Source organism: Pleurodeles waltl, chromosome 4_1 (assembly GCF_031143425.1).
Source record: "Pleurodeles waltl isolate 20211129_DDA chromosome 4_1, aPleWal1.hap1.20221129, whole genome shotgun sequence".
NCBI classification, from domain to species: domain Eukaryota; kingdom Metazoa; phylum Chordata; class Amphibia; order Caudata; family Salamandridae; genus Pleurodeles; species Pleurodeles waltl.
In genome coordinates, this window is record NC_090442.1 from 394,400,199 (window position 1) to 394,412,720 (window position 12,522).

General features: G+C 45.4%; 1 protein-coding gene across 5 annotated transcripts in view; it reads right to left on the reverse strand.

Annotated features, from left to right (window-relative positions):
- The window catches only part of ITPR2 (inositol 1,4,5-trisphosphate receptor type 2), a 1,367,642-nt gene that overhangs the window by 182,746 nt on the left and 1,172,374 nt on the right, over positions 1-12,522 (reverse strand). For 4 of the 5 annotated variants that reach the window (XM_069228605.1, XM_069228604.1, XM_069228601.1 and 1 more), the window contains 2 exons: positions 6,221-6,262; positions 5,127-5,302 (listed from right to left, as the gene is read on the reverse strand). In XM_069228605.1, coding sequence (XP_069084706.1) covers positions 5,127-5,302; positions 6,221-6,262 — 218 coding nt within the window. The remainder of the gene's footprint in view (positions 1-5,126; positions 5,303-6,220; positions 6,263-12,522) is intronic. The other variant, XM_069228603.1, reaches the window with a different exon arrangement.

A 12,522-nucleotide genomic window follows, 5' to 3' on the forward strand; every position in this document is an offset into this window, starting at 1 on the left:
GCTTGCAGTATTTTTTCGAATTGTGACGTGTGTGATTGTAAGGTGAGTTCCAGCTTCTGTAGTGTTGTTTGTGTGGTGGCGTGATCCTCTGGGGGAGGTAAGGTAGTGAGATCCATTTTTTCTGGGGGCACCCGTACTGTCTTTGGCTTAACCATTTGGTAGGTGCGGCGATGCTTGTGCGTTAGCACTGCGCAAGAACACACAACGGAGGTTACGGTCTCGACAAGTATCTCGGAGATCTGAGAGGTGACTACAGAACAAGTAACTTAGGAATTGGCGGTCCAGTACAATGACTATTTATTTGCGAGGCCAGCAATTTATGATGCCAATGGGGTTTTGTAGTGCTGATGAGATGTGGAAGTTAGACGAGGGTTATAGATGTTCTGGGTGTATGGAATGTCAAGAGAGTAACTAACACAGTAGCGAACCACGGCCCGATAAGTGTCGCCGGGAAGCTCACCTTATGAAGTTGATCGTGCCCGGTTCACCCTTTTCGTCCGGCCCTTGGATGTGTTCTTGCTGCATTGTCCTTCCTGTGGTGGGGCGAGTTTCAATGCAGGAGAAGAGAAGGGTGTGCTCCTGCTGGGTTGCTCTTCCTGAGGTGAGATGCAGAAGAAAAAGAAAAAAAAAAAAGGGGGAAAAAGGGGGGGGGGAAGAGAACCATCGCAGTTCGAGCCCTCTTGTCGATGGGGTTAGCCCTCCAGGGCCTGGTGGCTGCAGACTGATAGCAGGCAGCTCTCCAAAATGGCGGCCTCGGCCTGTGAGGCCACCCAGCAGTGTATTGTGTGCAGCTCAATGGCGTTGGCAGTTGCTCCCCGCGAGCTCGCACCTTAAAAGTCCAGTAAAAAAGAGAGACGGCGCCACCGCAGGAAAACCCCGACCGGCGCCGCCTCACAAGACAACTCTCCCTGGGCCTCCCCAGGTCTGCGCTTAGCCCCCGGTGGAGTCAGCAGTCTCACCAGCAATATTCAATGCCGCTCCAGCGGCATTAGGAGGGAGCTGCGCCGCGGATGATCGCTGCAGGCGCCCACCTCCGTAAACAGCTCCGGCCAGCCTGCTCCAGCAGGGCCCGGTCAAGGATGGGAGGCGTCGCCGCGGGAAGGGCTCGGCCGGCACCGCCCCTCAAAACACTGCTCCCCGGGTCCGCACCTCCAGCAGGGACAGCGGTCCCTTTATTTTACAGCTCCAGCCGGCTCGGGCATACGCTCCGGGCCAGCATGCATCCGATACAGCGCCCACCAAGCACGCAGGTCCCGAAACGGGAGCGGGCCCCGGTTGGGCGAACCTACGACGATCAACCAATGCTGCCGCAGTTCCAGCTTCGCAGCTTCGGGTCCATGCGCGGCCCCCCGGCGGCTTTTCAAGCGGCGTCTGACCTCCCCGGGGGGGGAGCCAGGGCCGCTCTGTGCAGGATAATTATTTGGGCCAGGGATCGGAGCTGCAGTTTAGGCTGCCGCTCCGGTTGCCATCTTGGCCACGCCCCCGTGTGTATATATTTATATATATACACACACACTGGATATTTTTCCTCAAAAGTGTTAGTTAAGTATCATATTTGTAACTATAGAGTCATTGAGAATTTGAACTTAGATTTTTTTTTCCATAAGCTGACTTGATGCTATGATTTTAGTGCTGTAATTCAACATATGTTGAACTGACCAGTTTCAAAGCAGCATAGGAGGCCTGTAGATTAAGTAATGGTCTAGGAGGGAAAGAGGATATATGATATCCTTATCTTATTACTTCAGAGTAGGATAATTGAGCAGACATAGTCAATTAGGAATCTTACCTGGTAGCTTATAGAGAAAATCTTCTTATGTTATTGCGTCTAAACGTTTCATTCCAGGAGATGGTATTAGGTCTCTACACAGCAATGTTGAAATTAGAAGATTTGAGCATCAGACTGTTTGTCCAAATGCTTTTAGAAAGTAGTAAATCCTTATGGCTTAAGCACTCTGAACCAGCACTGAATCTATCAGAGAAGAAATCATCCTTTGAGACCATTATTCACGTTTAGAATGACGAGGACAGCTCATAAAAGGTTTGGGAGAGACACAAAGAGGCACTTGTGCATTTAAAAGTGGAGTTTCAGTTGTGTGAATGTTTTTACTAGTAATAAGGAAGACTACACCTGGTAGGACACTTGACTTCAGCAAGTTATTTTTTCCACCGAGCAGAAAGCTGTGTTCTGAGCCGACATGATAGGCTAATAAACAGTTTGATTAATTATAGATGAGTAGGACCTGGGAATACTAGCTTCTAAATTGCTAATGATGAACTTGCCCACTATCAGCTTACTGGCTAGTACTAGAAAATTAATAGGAGGATTTTCTAAATAAGAACAGAGAGGAATTTAATGTATTGGCCACCTGATTTTGGGGGCTTGAAGTTCTTGTCAAATAGCAATGTAAAATGCTATACTATGTAACTGTATTGTCTTGTGAACAAAAATGTTTTTAGTTCATACTCTGGCTAGGTCATTTAAACAATAGCACCAGCAGGTGTCTACCAACTCCACAGAGCTTAAAGAATGTTTAGATAGCCATTCTCTAGTGGCCTGCAAATACCAATTATTTTGTTATTACTTTCATGTAAGTGTAAGAAAAAAATCACGAGTTTGAATCTGTGCAAAAGAGGGTTTGGTGTAAATATTTGTGAAGGGAGTACAGTGTACTACAAACAACATGACTTTGTGGGAGGGTTGTGACTAGTTGTATCCACTGATAACAACTGGTCAAGATACTTTCACAATATTCGTCTAGAAAAACAATGTTTGCAGTATTGAAGGCCAAAAAAAGGTTTGGGTAAAAGAGTATAGCCAAATATCCTTCATATTTGAATACCATGGCATCAAACAGATAATTGTGGCTCTGTTGTTAATTGTAGAAGATCTTTACTGACTCTAATCAAGGTGTTCCCTTTGAAATAATCTTGTTACAGTTGCTCTACTGGAAATTTGAAAGGCTTCTTGAAATTCCCTGTACACGTGGCTACACAAAGATTCAGAGGAATCTGGACGGTTTTTAGAGGGGGGGAAGGAAATGCCTTGCACCCAGCAAAGAACAAAGACTGCTGTTTCATCACAGTCAAGAGATGTTCTCCAGATATATAATGTAACATATTCATGCTATCATTCTAATAGCAGCCAAGGTATCTTGTTACAGATATCACCTGCTCTGCCGCAGTATTCATACCTGCACTGTATGCAGGGTTAGCAACAAGCCACATCCTGCAGTCACTCAGCAGGAGTTTCAGCCATTTCACCACACTTGTGCTTTCAGGACTCACAGAACATGCCCACAGGCCTTCACACCTTGCAGATATATGCCACGTCTTGCCACATCTATAGGCAATGCTGTGCTCCTAGTACTCCTGCTCTCAGTAACTGCAGGGTATGACTTTTGACCTTGAACAATGTGTAGGAGGCACAGAGTATAGCCTATCATTAATCCCTGCACCTGTTATTCTGCCCTCTTTTGTTAAGGCATGCCGATCTAAAGGAGAATAATATATGGGCTACAACTATGGCCCAAGAGTACTGGGATGGACTAAAGGGCTTATTTAGATCTTGGCGGACAGAATACTTTGTCACAAATGTAACGGATACTCACTTAAATCCTTGGTGAGTAGCTGTTTCACACAAAAAAGAGAGCATGTTTGCGAACATGAAGGATACAAATAGAATATCTAGTGCAAAGTTAACCACATACATCAAAAAAGCTGTTAGATATGTGTTGCAAAAATATATTAGAAACAGTTGACTACAAGTCACATTTTAGCACATTTAGAATGTGACATTCATGCTAATGGTGCTTTGTGAGACCCATTCATAAAGAAGAAGAATGAAGCATCAGGCTGCACTGTGAACAATGTAACAGAGTAAATTCATACATTTTTAGGCTGCAAGTGAAGTGATCCTTTAACAATAAAATACTCACCACAAAAAGGGAGACACAAGTAGGTAACTGCTAGGAGGAAACAGTGGAAAACCGGTTGTAATAGTAACTAATGAGCCAGAACATAACAGAGCACTAGAAACTAAACATGGGACTTAATAGTATAAGTGTACCTACTCATAATCTATTGAGATAGTCTAGTGAAACAAAAAGTCCAACCCTCTTTAATTTTTATACTTTTCCATATCATATTAAATTCCATAACAGAGTACAAATGCACAATTTTTTTTTATCAACTGGCTTCCTAAGTGTGCAACTAGAGCACTGTTTGAATGATTCTTACAGACATAACATATGAACTTATGTACATAATTATAGGTTAATGGTTATTAAACCCCAACCTTCAGCATCACTAGTTTGTATTACTGTAGTTACATCTCAGTAGCCTGTATCACCCACACTTTTTTCAATGAAATACATATTTTGGAACACACAGCTGTGTTTCCATATACCACAAAAGTTGAAAGGAAGGTGCACCTATTCCAGTAACGACCCTCCGGCTTGATTTAAACCACCCAGATGTTCGACCTCTTGTGTCAATATCTTGACACTCGGAACCTAATATTTAAAATGCTATGTAAATTAATGCAGAATATTGCCAGTTATTTATGCAACAAACATTCTACTGTTATAATGTCCTTAGGTTTATATATTGTGCCTTGAGTGCTTGTTTGCATCTGCTTTGTTGCTGCTTATATAAGCAGCTACATTGTTTACCATTATTTTTTATATTAACTAGACCTATCCTGAAATAAAATGAAGTGATGATATCCTGGAGGTCACGTCAAACCAGTGGCAAATATAGATTAGAACCCTCTATGGATAGGTTTTATTGGATTAGATATTATGAGTGCTTAATGCATTCACCAGCTATTGATGCATGCCTATGTTGTACGTCTGATGAATGAGTGTAGGAGAAACAGAAAGCAGACCGGGATAGTTGACCTTTTGTATGTGATGCATGTGGTAATGGGTATGGCTACAGCCCATAACCACAATGTGGGTAATTAGCAGCACGGACAGAAAGGGGCATTGACCACTGTCCATGCTCTAAGTTGAGATCAATTATGCTTAATTATCACAAAGTATTATTGTTATTATATTCAATTCAGTTACAAAGATCATTATGTTTCTATACACATCACATGAAATTACTACGTTAGTACTTACGTTTGCAGCACCAAGAAGGATCAGTGTAGGCCCCAGGCCAATTGTGTATATTGATCTAAGCATTACAGATACCAAAAAAGGACGAATGCCAAAAGGCTTTGGAAACAAGAAGAGCATGGCTGTGCAGACTGCCACAGCTATCCAGAGAAGAACAGAAACCAGAGGGGGAAGAGTACCTGTGAAAGAAAACAAACGTTTAATGCGTTAAGAGGTATGAAGAATGGCGCCACAGAATATTTGAAAACAGTATTTAACTGCCAAGTATTTTCTTCATTGTGCTGAGTTATCATCACCATACCATAGTGCTGACTGTCGCTAAGGTAGGTCCTGGGACAGTCAATGACTGTCCCAAATAGCAATATGTGCAGGCCAACGAGGTTTATTACTGCACGTTCTGTACATGCTCATTTAAAAGAACAGATTAGTAACAGAAATAGCCATGATGACAGATTTTCTCAAATAATTGGTTCTACGTTAGACTAGACCGGTTTGCAACTTTTGTCCACAGGATTTAACCAGTAGCTGAAACAGGTCGGCAGTGGTGTGTTTTTTATCTTTGATACTGATGAAGGGCAGATGTATGTATCTTGAGGCTCAAACACGATGATAGACAGTGAATAATAGGTATGAACAAGCTTCCGCAACTGACAAAAGGTAAATTTACGCTTTGTTTAAAAGGGTAAGTCATCACATGGGTTAGGCATATGGGTTTTTAAACCAATCCCATCACGTTGCATGCAGAACATAGGGGCAAGCAAGTGCTTGCCATAAACGACAACATGCGGGTCGCCAAATTTAGAGATGACGCAGGCTCTTAACAGAGAACACCAAGTCCTTCTCCCCCACAACCACGGCCATCAGTCCCGCATGCACATGCACCTGTGTTCCCAGATGGACAGAGCAGCTTCTACATCAATGCCTAGCGCGATACTACAGTAACTGTTTCCTCTTCCACCGATAATGAAATATAGATAAACATCACGTCGCGCTGTCACTGGTAAACAACACCCCACATGGACACTGCACAAGATACTCTGACGAGCTGCTGATGCTGCAAAATTAACATTTACCACTACTGTGAAAGATAAACTCACCACTTAATGAGGCTGTAACAGTCATGCTCACACGTTGAAATTCTGTAAAGTTATACATAACATGAAGCGTTTTAAGCAAGTAAAACAAAAAAATGCACTTTTTCTTCATCAAAAATAAGCATTTGCTGAGATTCAATATTGTTCATCCCCAAGTATGCCATCTATTTACATAGAAAAAACACGTTCATTTAATTCCCGAGGCATCCAGAAGAGTTACGCTGCAGCTAAATGTAACACCTTGAGCTTCATTACTTTCTATCCTAAAAAGCAAGAACAGGCTTCAAAACAGAGGCAGAGCTCATAAACTGCAAAACAGCCCAAACTATACTTGTCTGCGATAACGTATTTCATTTGCATTAGGCTGTAAATCACGACTGACCAGTGCAACGAAGGTCAATTTTCCGAGCTGATTGGGGCTAAGCTGTGCTGTTTGATTCACTGACCACAAATATTAAATGGCCTGTGATATACTAAAGTAACCACAGTTTTGTTACTACTAATAAGGGGAAAATAATTTTGCGACCTCAAGAAGATACAAAAAACAAAAGGATATTAGACTATGTTTGTGACATGTGAAATTGGATACAATTACGTAAGCTTAAACAAGTTTCATGTTTAAGGTAAGCCATTTATTGCCTTTCGAAAGCAATGGTCACCTCGGGTTTTCAAAACATTGGTTTCCAAGAGCGGGTATTTTACAGCATGACCCAAACCTCACATTATTTATTGTGATCACAGCCAAATTGCTTTCCAGGAGAAAGTTTCAGGACTGGTGAAAAAATACAAGATGGGGGGAATCACAACATATCCGTCTCCTTAACATCGTTAATTTGTTCATTATTTCCCAATCCAATTTCTCGCCCTAGCTCTTACTCTATGAGATGTTTGCTTCCCTTACAAAAGGCATCCCGTTTCCAAACTTCCACACCCTAAAAAGCCAAGGGGTAACCCTCCCCCCCTTGGAAAGTGCCACAAAAGGACACTGTACCCCTGGTACTCCTGTTTTTTTCATCTGTTTCGATTTTAAGAACACGTTTTATTGTGTTTTTGTATTAACGAAAGGTCAGGCTGTCCTCCGAACACAGAGAGGAGGTTCGCAATTAGACCCCCTACATCAACTAGAAAAACAATAACATAATAAAAAAGCACAGGTGATTTTACACCCCCTTCCCCGAAACTCGCATCACCGGGGTGCCCGTAATACGGCATACGTTTCATTCTAGCAAGGTTGGCCACTGTATTGTTGATTGGTATTCCCATATCTCAGTGTTTAGCAGGGAGGTTGGGGTACAAACAGGTGCCAGAATTATGCCCCTATAATCGTCCCAGCGCTGCCACACCTTGGGGTGTTCCCGGGGCAGCCTCTAGCTTGGTAGACAGCTACCTCGAGGCCCATACAGTGGTCAAACCCTTCTTCCAAACACCAAGCAAAAGGGGGGCGTTGCCTTCCACATTTTGGCAATATCTCTTTTTGCTAGTGTGAGTCCCAGGAATAGCAGCTGTCTTTTATAGAGGTTTCCACTAATGCCCTCCGTGCTATGAAGTAGGATCACCTTGGGATCTAGCGGAATAACCCAGGAGAGAACCTCCCTGAGGCAAGTCATCATACCCCCCCCCAATAGTTCGTCAGCACAGAGAAGCTCCATATTATGTAGAGGAAAGTCTCTTCTTCGCTGCAGCGTAAGCAGATTGGGGAGGCTATCACGTCCTTACAACATAGATGGTGTTGTGTAAAGTATGCTCTGTGGAGATATTTAAATTGTATCAATCTGAGGCGGGCAGGTGTCGCATCTGCATGACAGGCCCCCAAAATCTCCATCCAATTGTCATCATCTAGGGTGTCTATATCTTCTACCCACGACTGCCTTAGCATCAGCAAAGTTGTGGAGCTGTGTGTGATCAAGGATTGCTATATTTCTGTAATCTTGTGGACACCCATATATTCTATCAGGAAGGAGTTTACCTTCTAGAGGGCTAAATTCTGGTAGTTCCTTCAGGTCTTTGATATATGGAGAAAGAGAGTGGCAGAATCTGTAACTATTGATAAAATTGCATAAATGATTCAGCTTGTATCTCCTGAAAAATGTAAGAATCATGCCGTGCATGACATCGTCAAGCATGTATATGTTTATACAGTTCCACTTCTGGAACCCTTTAAAAGGGCTACCTGATGTAGGGGTGGTGTTGTGCCACAAAGGAGTCCAGTATATCAGTTTCCCCCACCACTCAATCCACCCCATCTGCCGCAGGGACTGTCTTCAGGTATCTATAACTGCTTGAGTTGCTGGGGGCAGCGAACCTGTCTTGTTGCTGTTGAGGTAACTGAGCAAAGAAGAGTCGCCCAACACCCACCGCTCCAGCGTGTACATCGGTTCTCTCTGAAGGCCATACAACCAGTCATTGATCACTTGTATATAGGACATGGACCTCACACCCGCAGTAGCAATTCCTCCACAATATGTGGACTGAATGCATGTACGGAGGTAGACACTTGTCGCATCACCCCCTAATTCATTTGTTTCAATTTGAGGCAGGATTTCAGGGGTACTGCTACAGACCTGCCAACTCACACAGTGCCACTGTGTGACACACGATATCCACTCCCATCACACAGTCACCCGGTGAGGAACCAATATCACACGGTGGCAGGGAAAACAAGCAGAAAACCACTGTAAGCAGTTTTCAACTGCCAATGCCCATCAATGGTTGTGTAAACACCACAGGAAAAGAGGACTAGAGGAGGGAGCTTGGGTCCTGGGTGGGGCCAAAAGTGCCTCTCAGGAAGTTCATGGAACTTCCACCCCCTTGCCAGGCCCTGCTCCCTCTCACACTGAGATTTTTACTAAAGTTGATAGGTCTGCTGCTACCAAACCTATGGTGAACTTGGACCAGGTAAGAGGACAAATCAAAGTACACTTGGTTAGCATGCACCTCAAATATGAAACTTGGTTGGCCTCAGTACGGCAAGATGAAGAGCACACAATAGCACAATAGGACAGCCATCTATCAGGCAGGTGGCGGCACCTTTCCAATGTGGCATAATGTACAAGTAACTTACCTTTGGTAACAATATATCTTGTAGAGACATATTCTATTTGCAGATTCCTTACCTTAGAATTTCCCCCATGCATCGGAAGGGATCTGGAGATTTTTCTTCAAGCAGTACCCCTGCGCGCCATTAGGTGGTGTCAGTAGACTCACATGGGCATCGTTGGTGACATGGTCACCATGATGACTTTACAGTGGTATATAGGTGTCACCCTGGTGAGCTGACATCAGTTTCTTTTGAAGACTTTCAACGCGAGTAGCGCGGAGCCATGAATAACACTGAGAATGGTCCGCCAAAACTAGGGCCCTTAAAGGGAAGTACCTGTCCCTAGAAACCAGTTTGCAGTGCGGGGAGGATGGGCAGGTCGGTAATGAATCTTCAACTAGAATGTGACTTCTAGTTGCAGATTCCTTACCTTACAATACCTTAGAATAGATACCGAGCAATACCATCCCCGGTGGTGGGCTGCAAACTAAGATCACACCAAAAAGTCCTGCAGGACTGAACAGCCAAAATGGCCGTCTCTGCAGACCTGACTGTCTAGGCAATAATGCTTGGTGAATGTATGTGAGGATGCCCACGTTGCGGTCTGGCAGATATCCAGGACTGGAACTCCACGTGCTAACGCTGTGGTATTCGCAGTTGCTCTGGTCGAATGATTGCACAAACCCTCAGGGGGTTGCTTTTTCGCCAAAGCATAGCACATCTTGATGCAGAGGACTACCCATAGCGAGATGGTCCTCTTCTGCACCGCCTTCCTTTTCTTCGCACCCACATAAACCACGAAGAGTTGATCGTCCACCCGGAAATCTTTGGTATGATCTAGGTTGAATGCCAAAGCTCTTTTTGGATCCAGATGGTTGAGTCTCTCCTCCTCATGAGAGGGATGTGGGCGTGCGTAGAAAGTAGGCAAGGTGATAGATTGGCCTACGTGAAAAGGTATTACCACTTTGGGATGAAAGGAACCCCTGGTACGAAGCACCACTTTGTCAGGATGCACTGCTAGGAATGATGGCTTTGAAGAAAGAGCCTGAAGCTCACTCACTCTGCAAGCAGAGGTGATGGCAATCAAAAAAGCTGTTTTAAGGGTCAAGAACTGTAGAGGACAGTTGTGGAGTGGCTCAAAAGGGACACACATGAGCTATGTGAGGACCAAGTTCAAATCCCACTGGGGTATGATGAACAGGACAGGAGGAAATATATGACTGAGGCCTTTAAGAAACCTCCCAACAATGGGAGATTTGAAAAGAGAAGGTTGGTTTGGTAGCCTTAAGAAGGCAGAGCGAAAGGCGGACTGAGGAGCGGCTGCGAGGCCAAGGGCCCCAGCCCAGCTCTGAGTCTGCGTTCTCTCCGAAGAGACGAGTGCCGTCAAAGGGCATGTCCATCAAAGATTGCTGGACATCCCGCGAAAAGCCAGACATCCTCAACCAGGCGTGGCGTCTCAATGCCACCATCAATGCAACCGATCAGCCCAGTGAGTCGGTCGTATCTAGTCCACAACATATCATTAACTTGGCTGCATCTCTCCCATCTGTTATGGCTTGGGAGAGAATGTTCCGGGCCTCTTCCGGAACTTGAGGCAGCCCTGTCCAGCTCTCGGGCGTAGGGTGTTAGGTAAGGAAATTTGGGTCATTCGGCGCAGGCCACTGGCAGCGGGCAACCGTCCTATTCACATGAGCCCCTGTGCTGGGTTTGGACCAGGTCCCCAGTAGGGAGTCCGTAAGTGCTTCTTTGAAGGGCAGAAAGGGTTCCGAGTTGGAGGCCCCATGCTGAAGCGCTTTGGTCAGGAGGTTAGGCCTGACCTCCACATAAGGAAGCTTGAGGTTCAAAACCTCAGCAGCCCTTCTCACCACTATAGAATATGATACTCCCTCCTCCGTAGCCATGGTATGGGGAGAAAACATGCCAGTGTCAGGGGAGGTGTCCAACCCACTGTCATCACCCAAATCCTGGTCCCAGTCCATATCAGGGTCAAGCTGTTCTTCTAAAGGGTCCAGCGACCCCTCTACACTATTCCCGTATCCATACCCATGGCAATAGGGTTCAGGATCAACCCTGGGCACAGCAGAGCTCATGGAAAACGGAATTGGTGTCTAGCGATGTCTTTCTGGCTCTGGGTCATCAGGGATAAGTATAGGGTCGACGTCGACTGTGGGCCCAATCGGCGCAGGGAGCATCAGTGTCTGACCTGACACCGGGGGAAGGTCGCGTTGGCACGACTGGTGTCCGGAAGGATCTGGAAGCGGATCCTGAGGTGCCCTCCAGAGTCGGGACCGAAGTCGCCGACTTGGAACCCAAAGGGGCCCTCACCGACTCCACTGGGCATGATGGCACTGAGGGTGGGATGGGCTGCCCAAATATGAGGCGCATGGCCTCATAGAACTTTAAGTTCGGCAGGGGTAGCACCTGCTCCCATAGACGGAGGCCTAGAGCGTTGACGCTCTTCCAAAGTCATGTTGTGCGAGCGAAGGGGCGAAGTCTAAGAACGTTTCTCCTTCTTCAACTGCTTCTTCTTACCTGAATGTCCAGATGACTTGGACGAAGATAGATGGTGGTGACTCCGCCAACGGTCTCCTGACAGTCCTCTCGAATGGGATCGGGAACAATGTGGAGTCGAGTGTCAGACCGCCATGAGCTTCAGGGACTGCTCTCTCAAAGCTTTAGGATTCATGGCCCTATACTCGGAGCACGACTTTGGGTTGTGGTCGCGCTCCAAACACCAGAGGCACACGAGGTGCGGATCCGTCACCGGCAATATACGGTGACAGGAGTCGCATGGCTTGAAACTGGTTTTACCAGACATCCCTCGACGCAAACCAAAACTAGTCAAAAACAAATTCGAAAAAATGCATAGTTAGTCAAAAAATGACAGGGATTGCTCTTATCTGGATCTGCACGTAGGCTGGCGTGGAAAGATAAGAACTGACGTCAGCACACGGGGGACAATATACAACCAACGCCACCTAACGGCACACGCAGGGGTACTGCTTGAAGAAAAATCTTTGGATCCAGTCTGACGCCTGAGGGAAATTCTAAGGTAAGGAATCTGCAACTGGAAGTCTCTATCAGATATGGTAAAGCAGCAGAGTATACTATGCGGACCAAGAAAAGCTGGAGGTCATGACTCAGTCGTGGGCCACTCTCAAATCTTTGGATTACAGCAGCTTGATCTGCTGATGTGTGCACCAGGAACTTGCAGAGAGACAAAAATAATAATAAAATACTTGGGGTGAGATGCCAGTCAGCTGGGCAG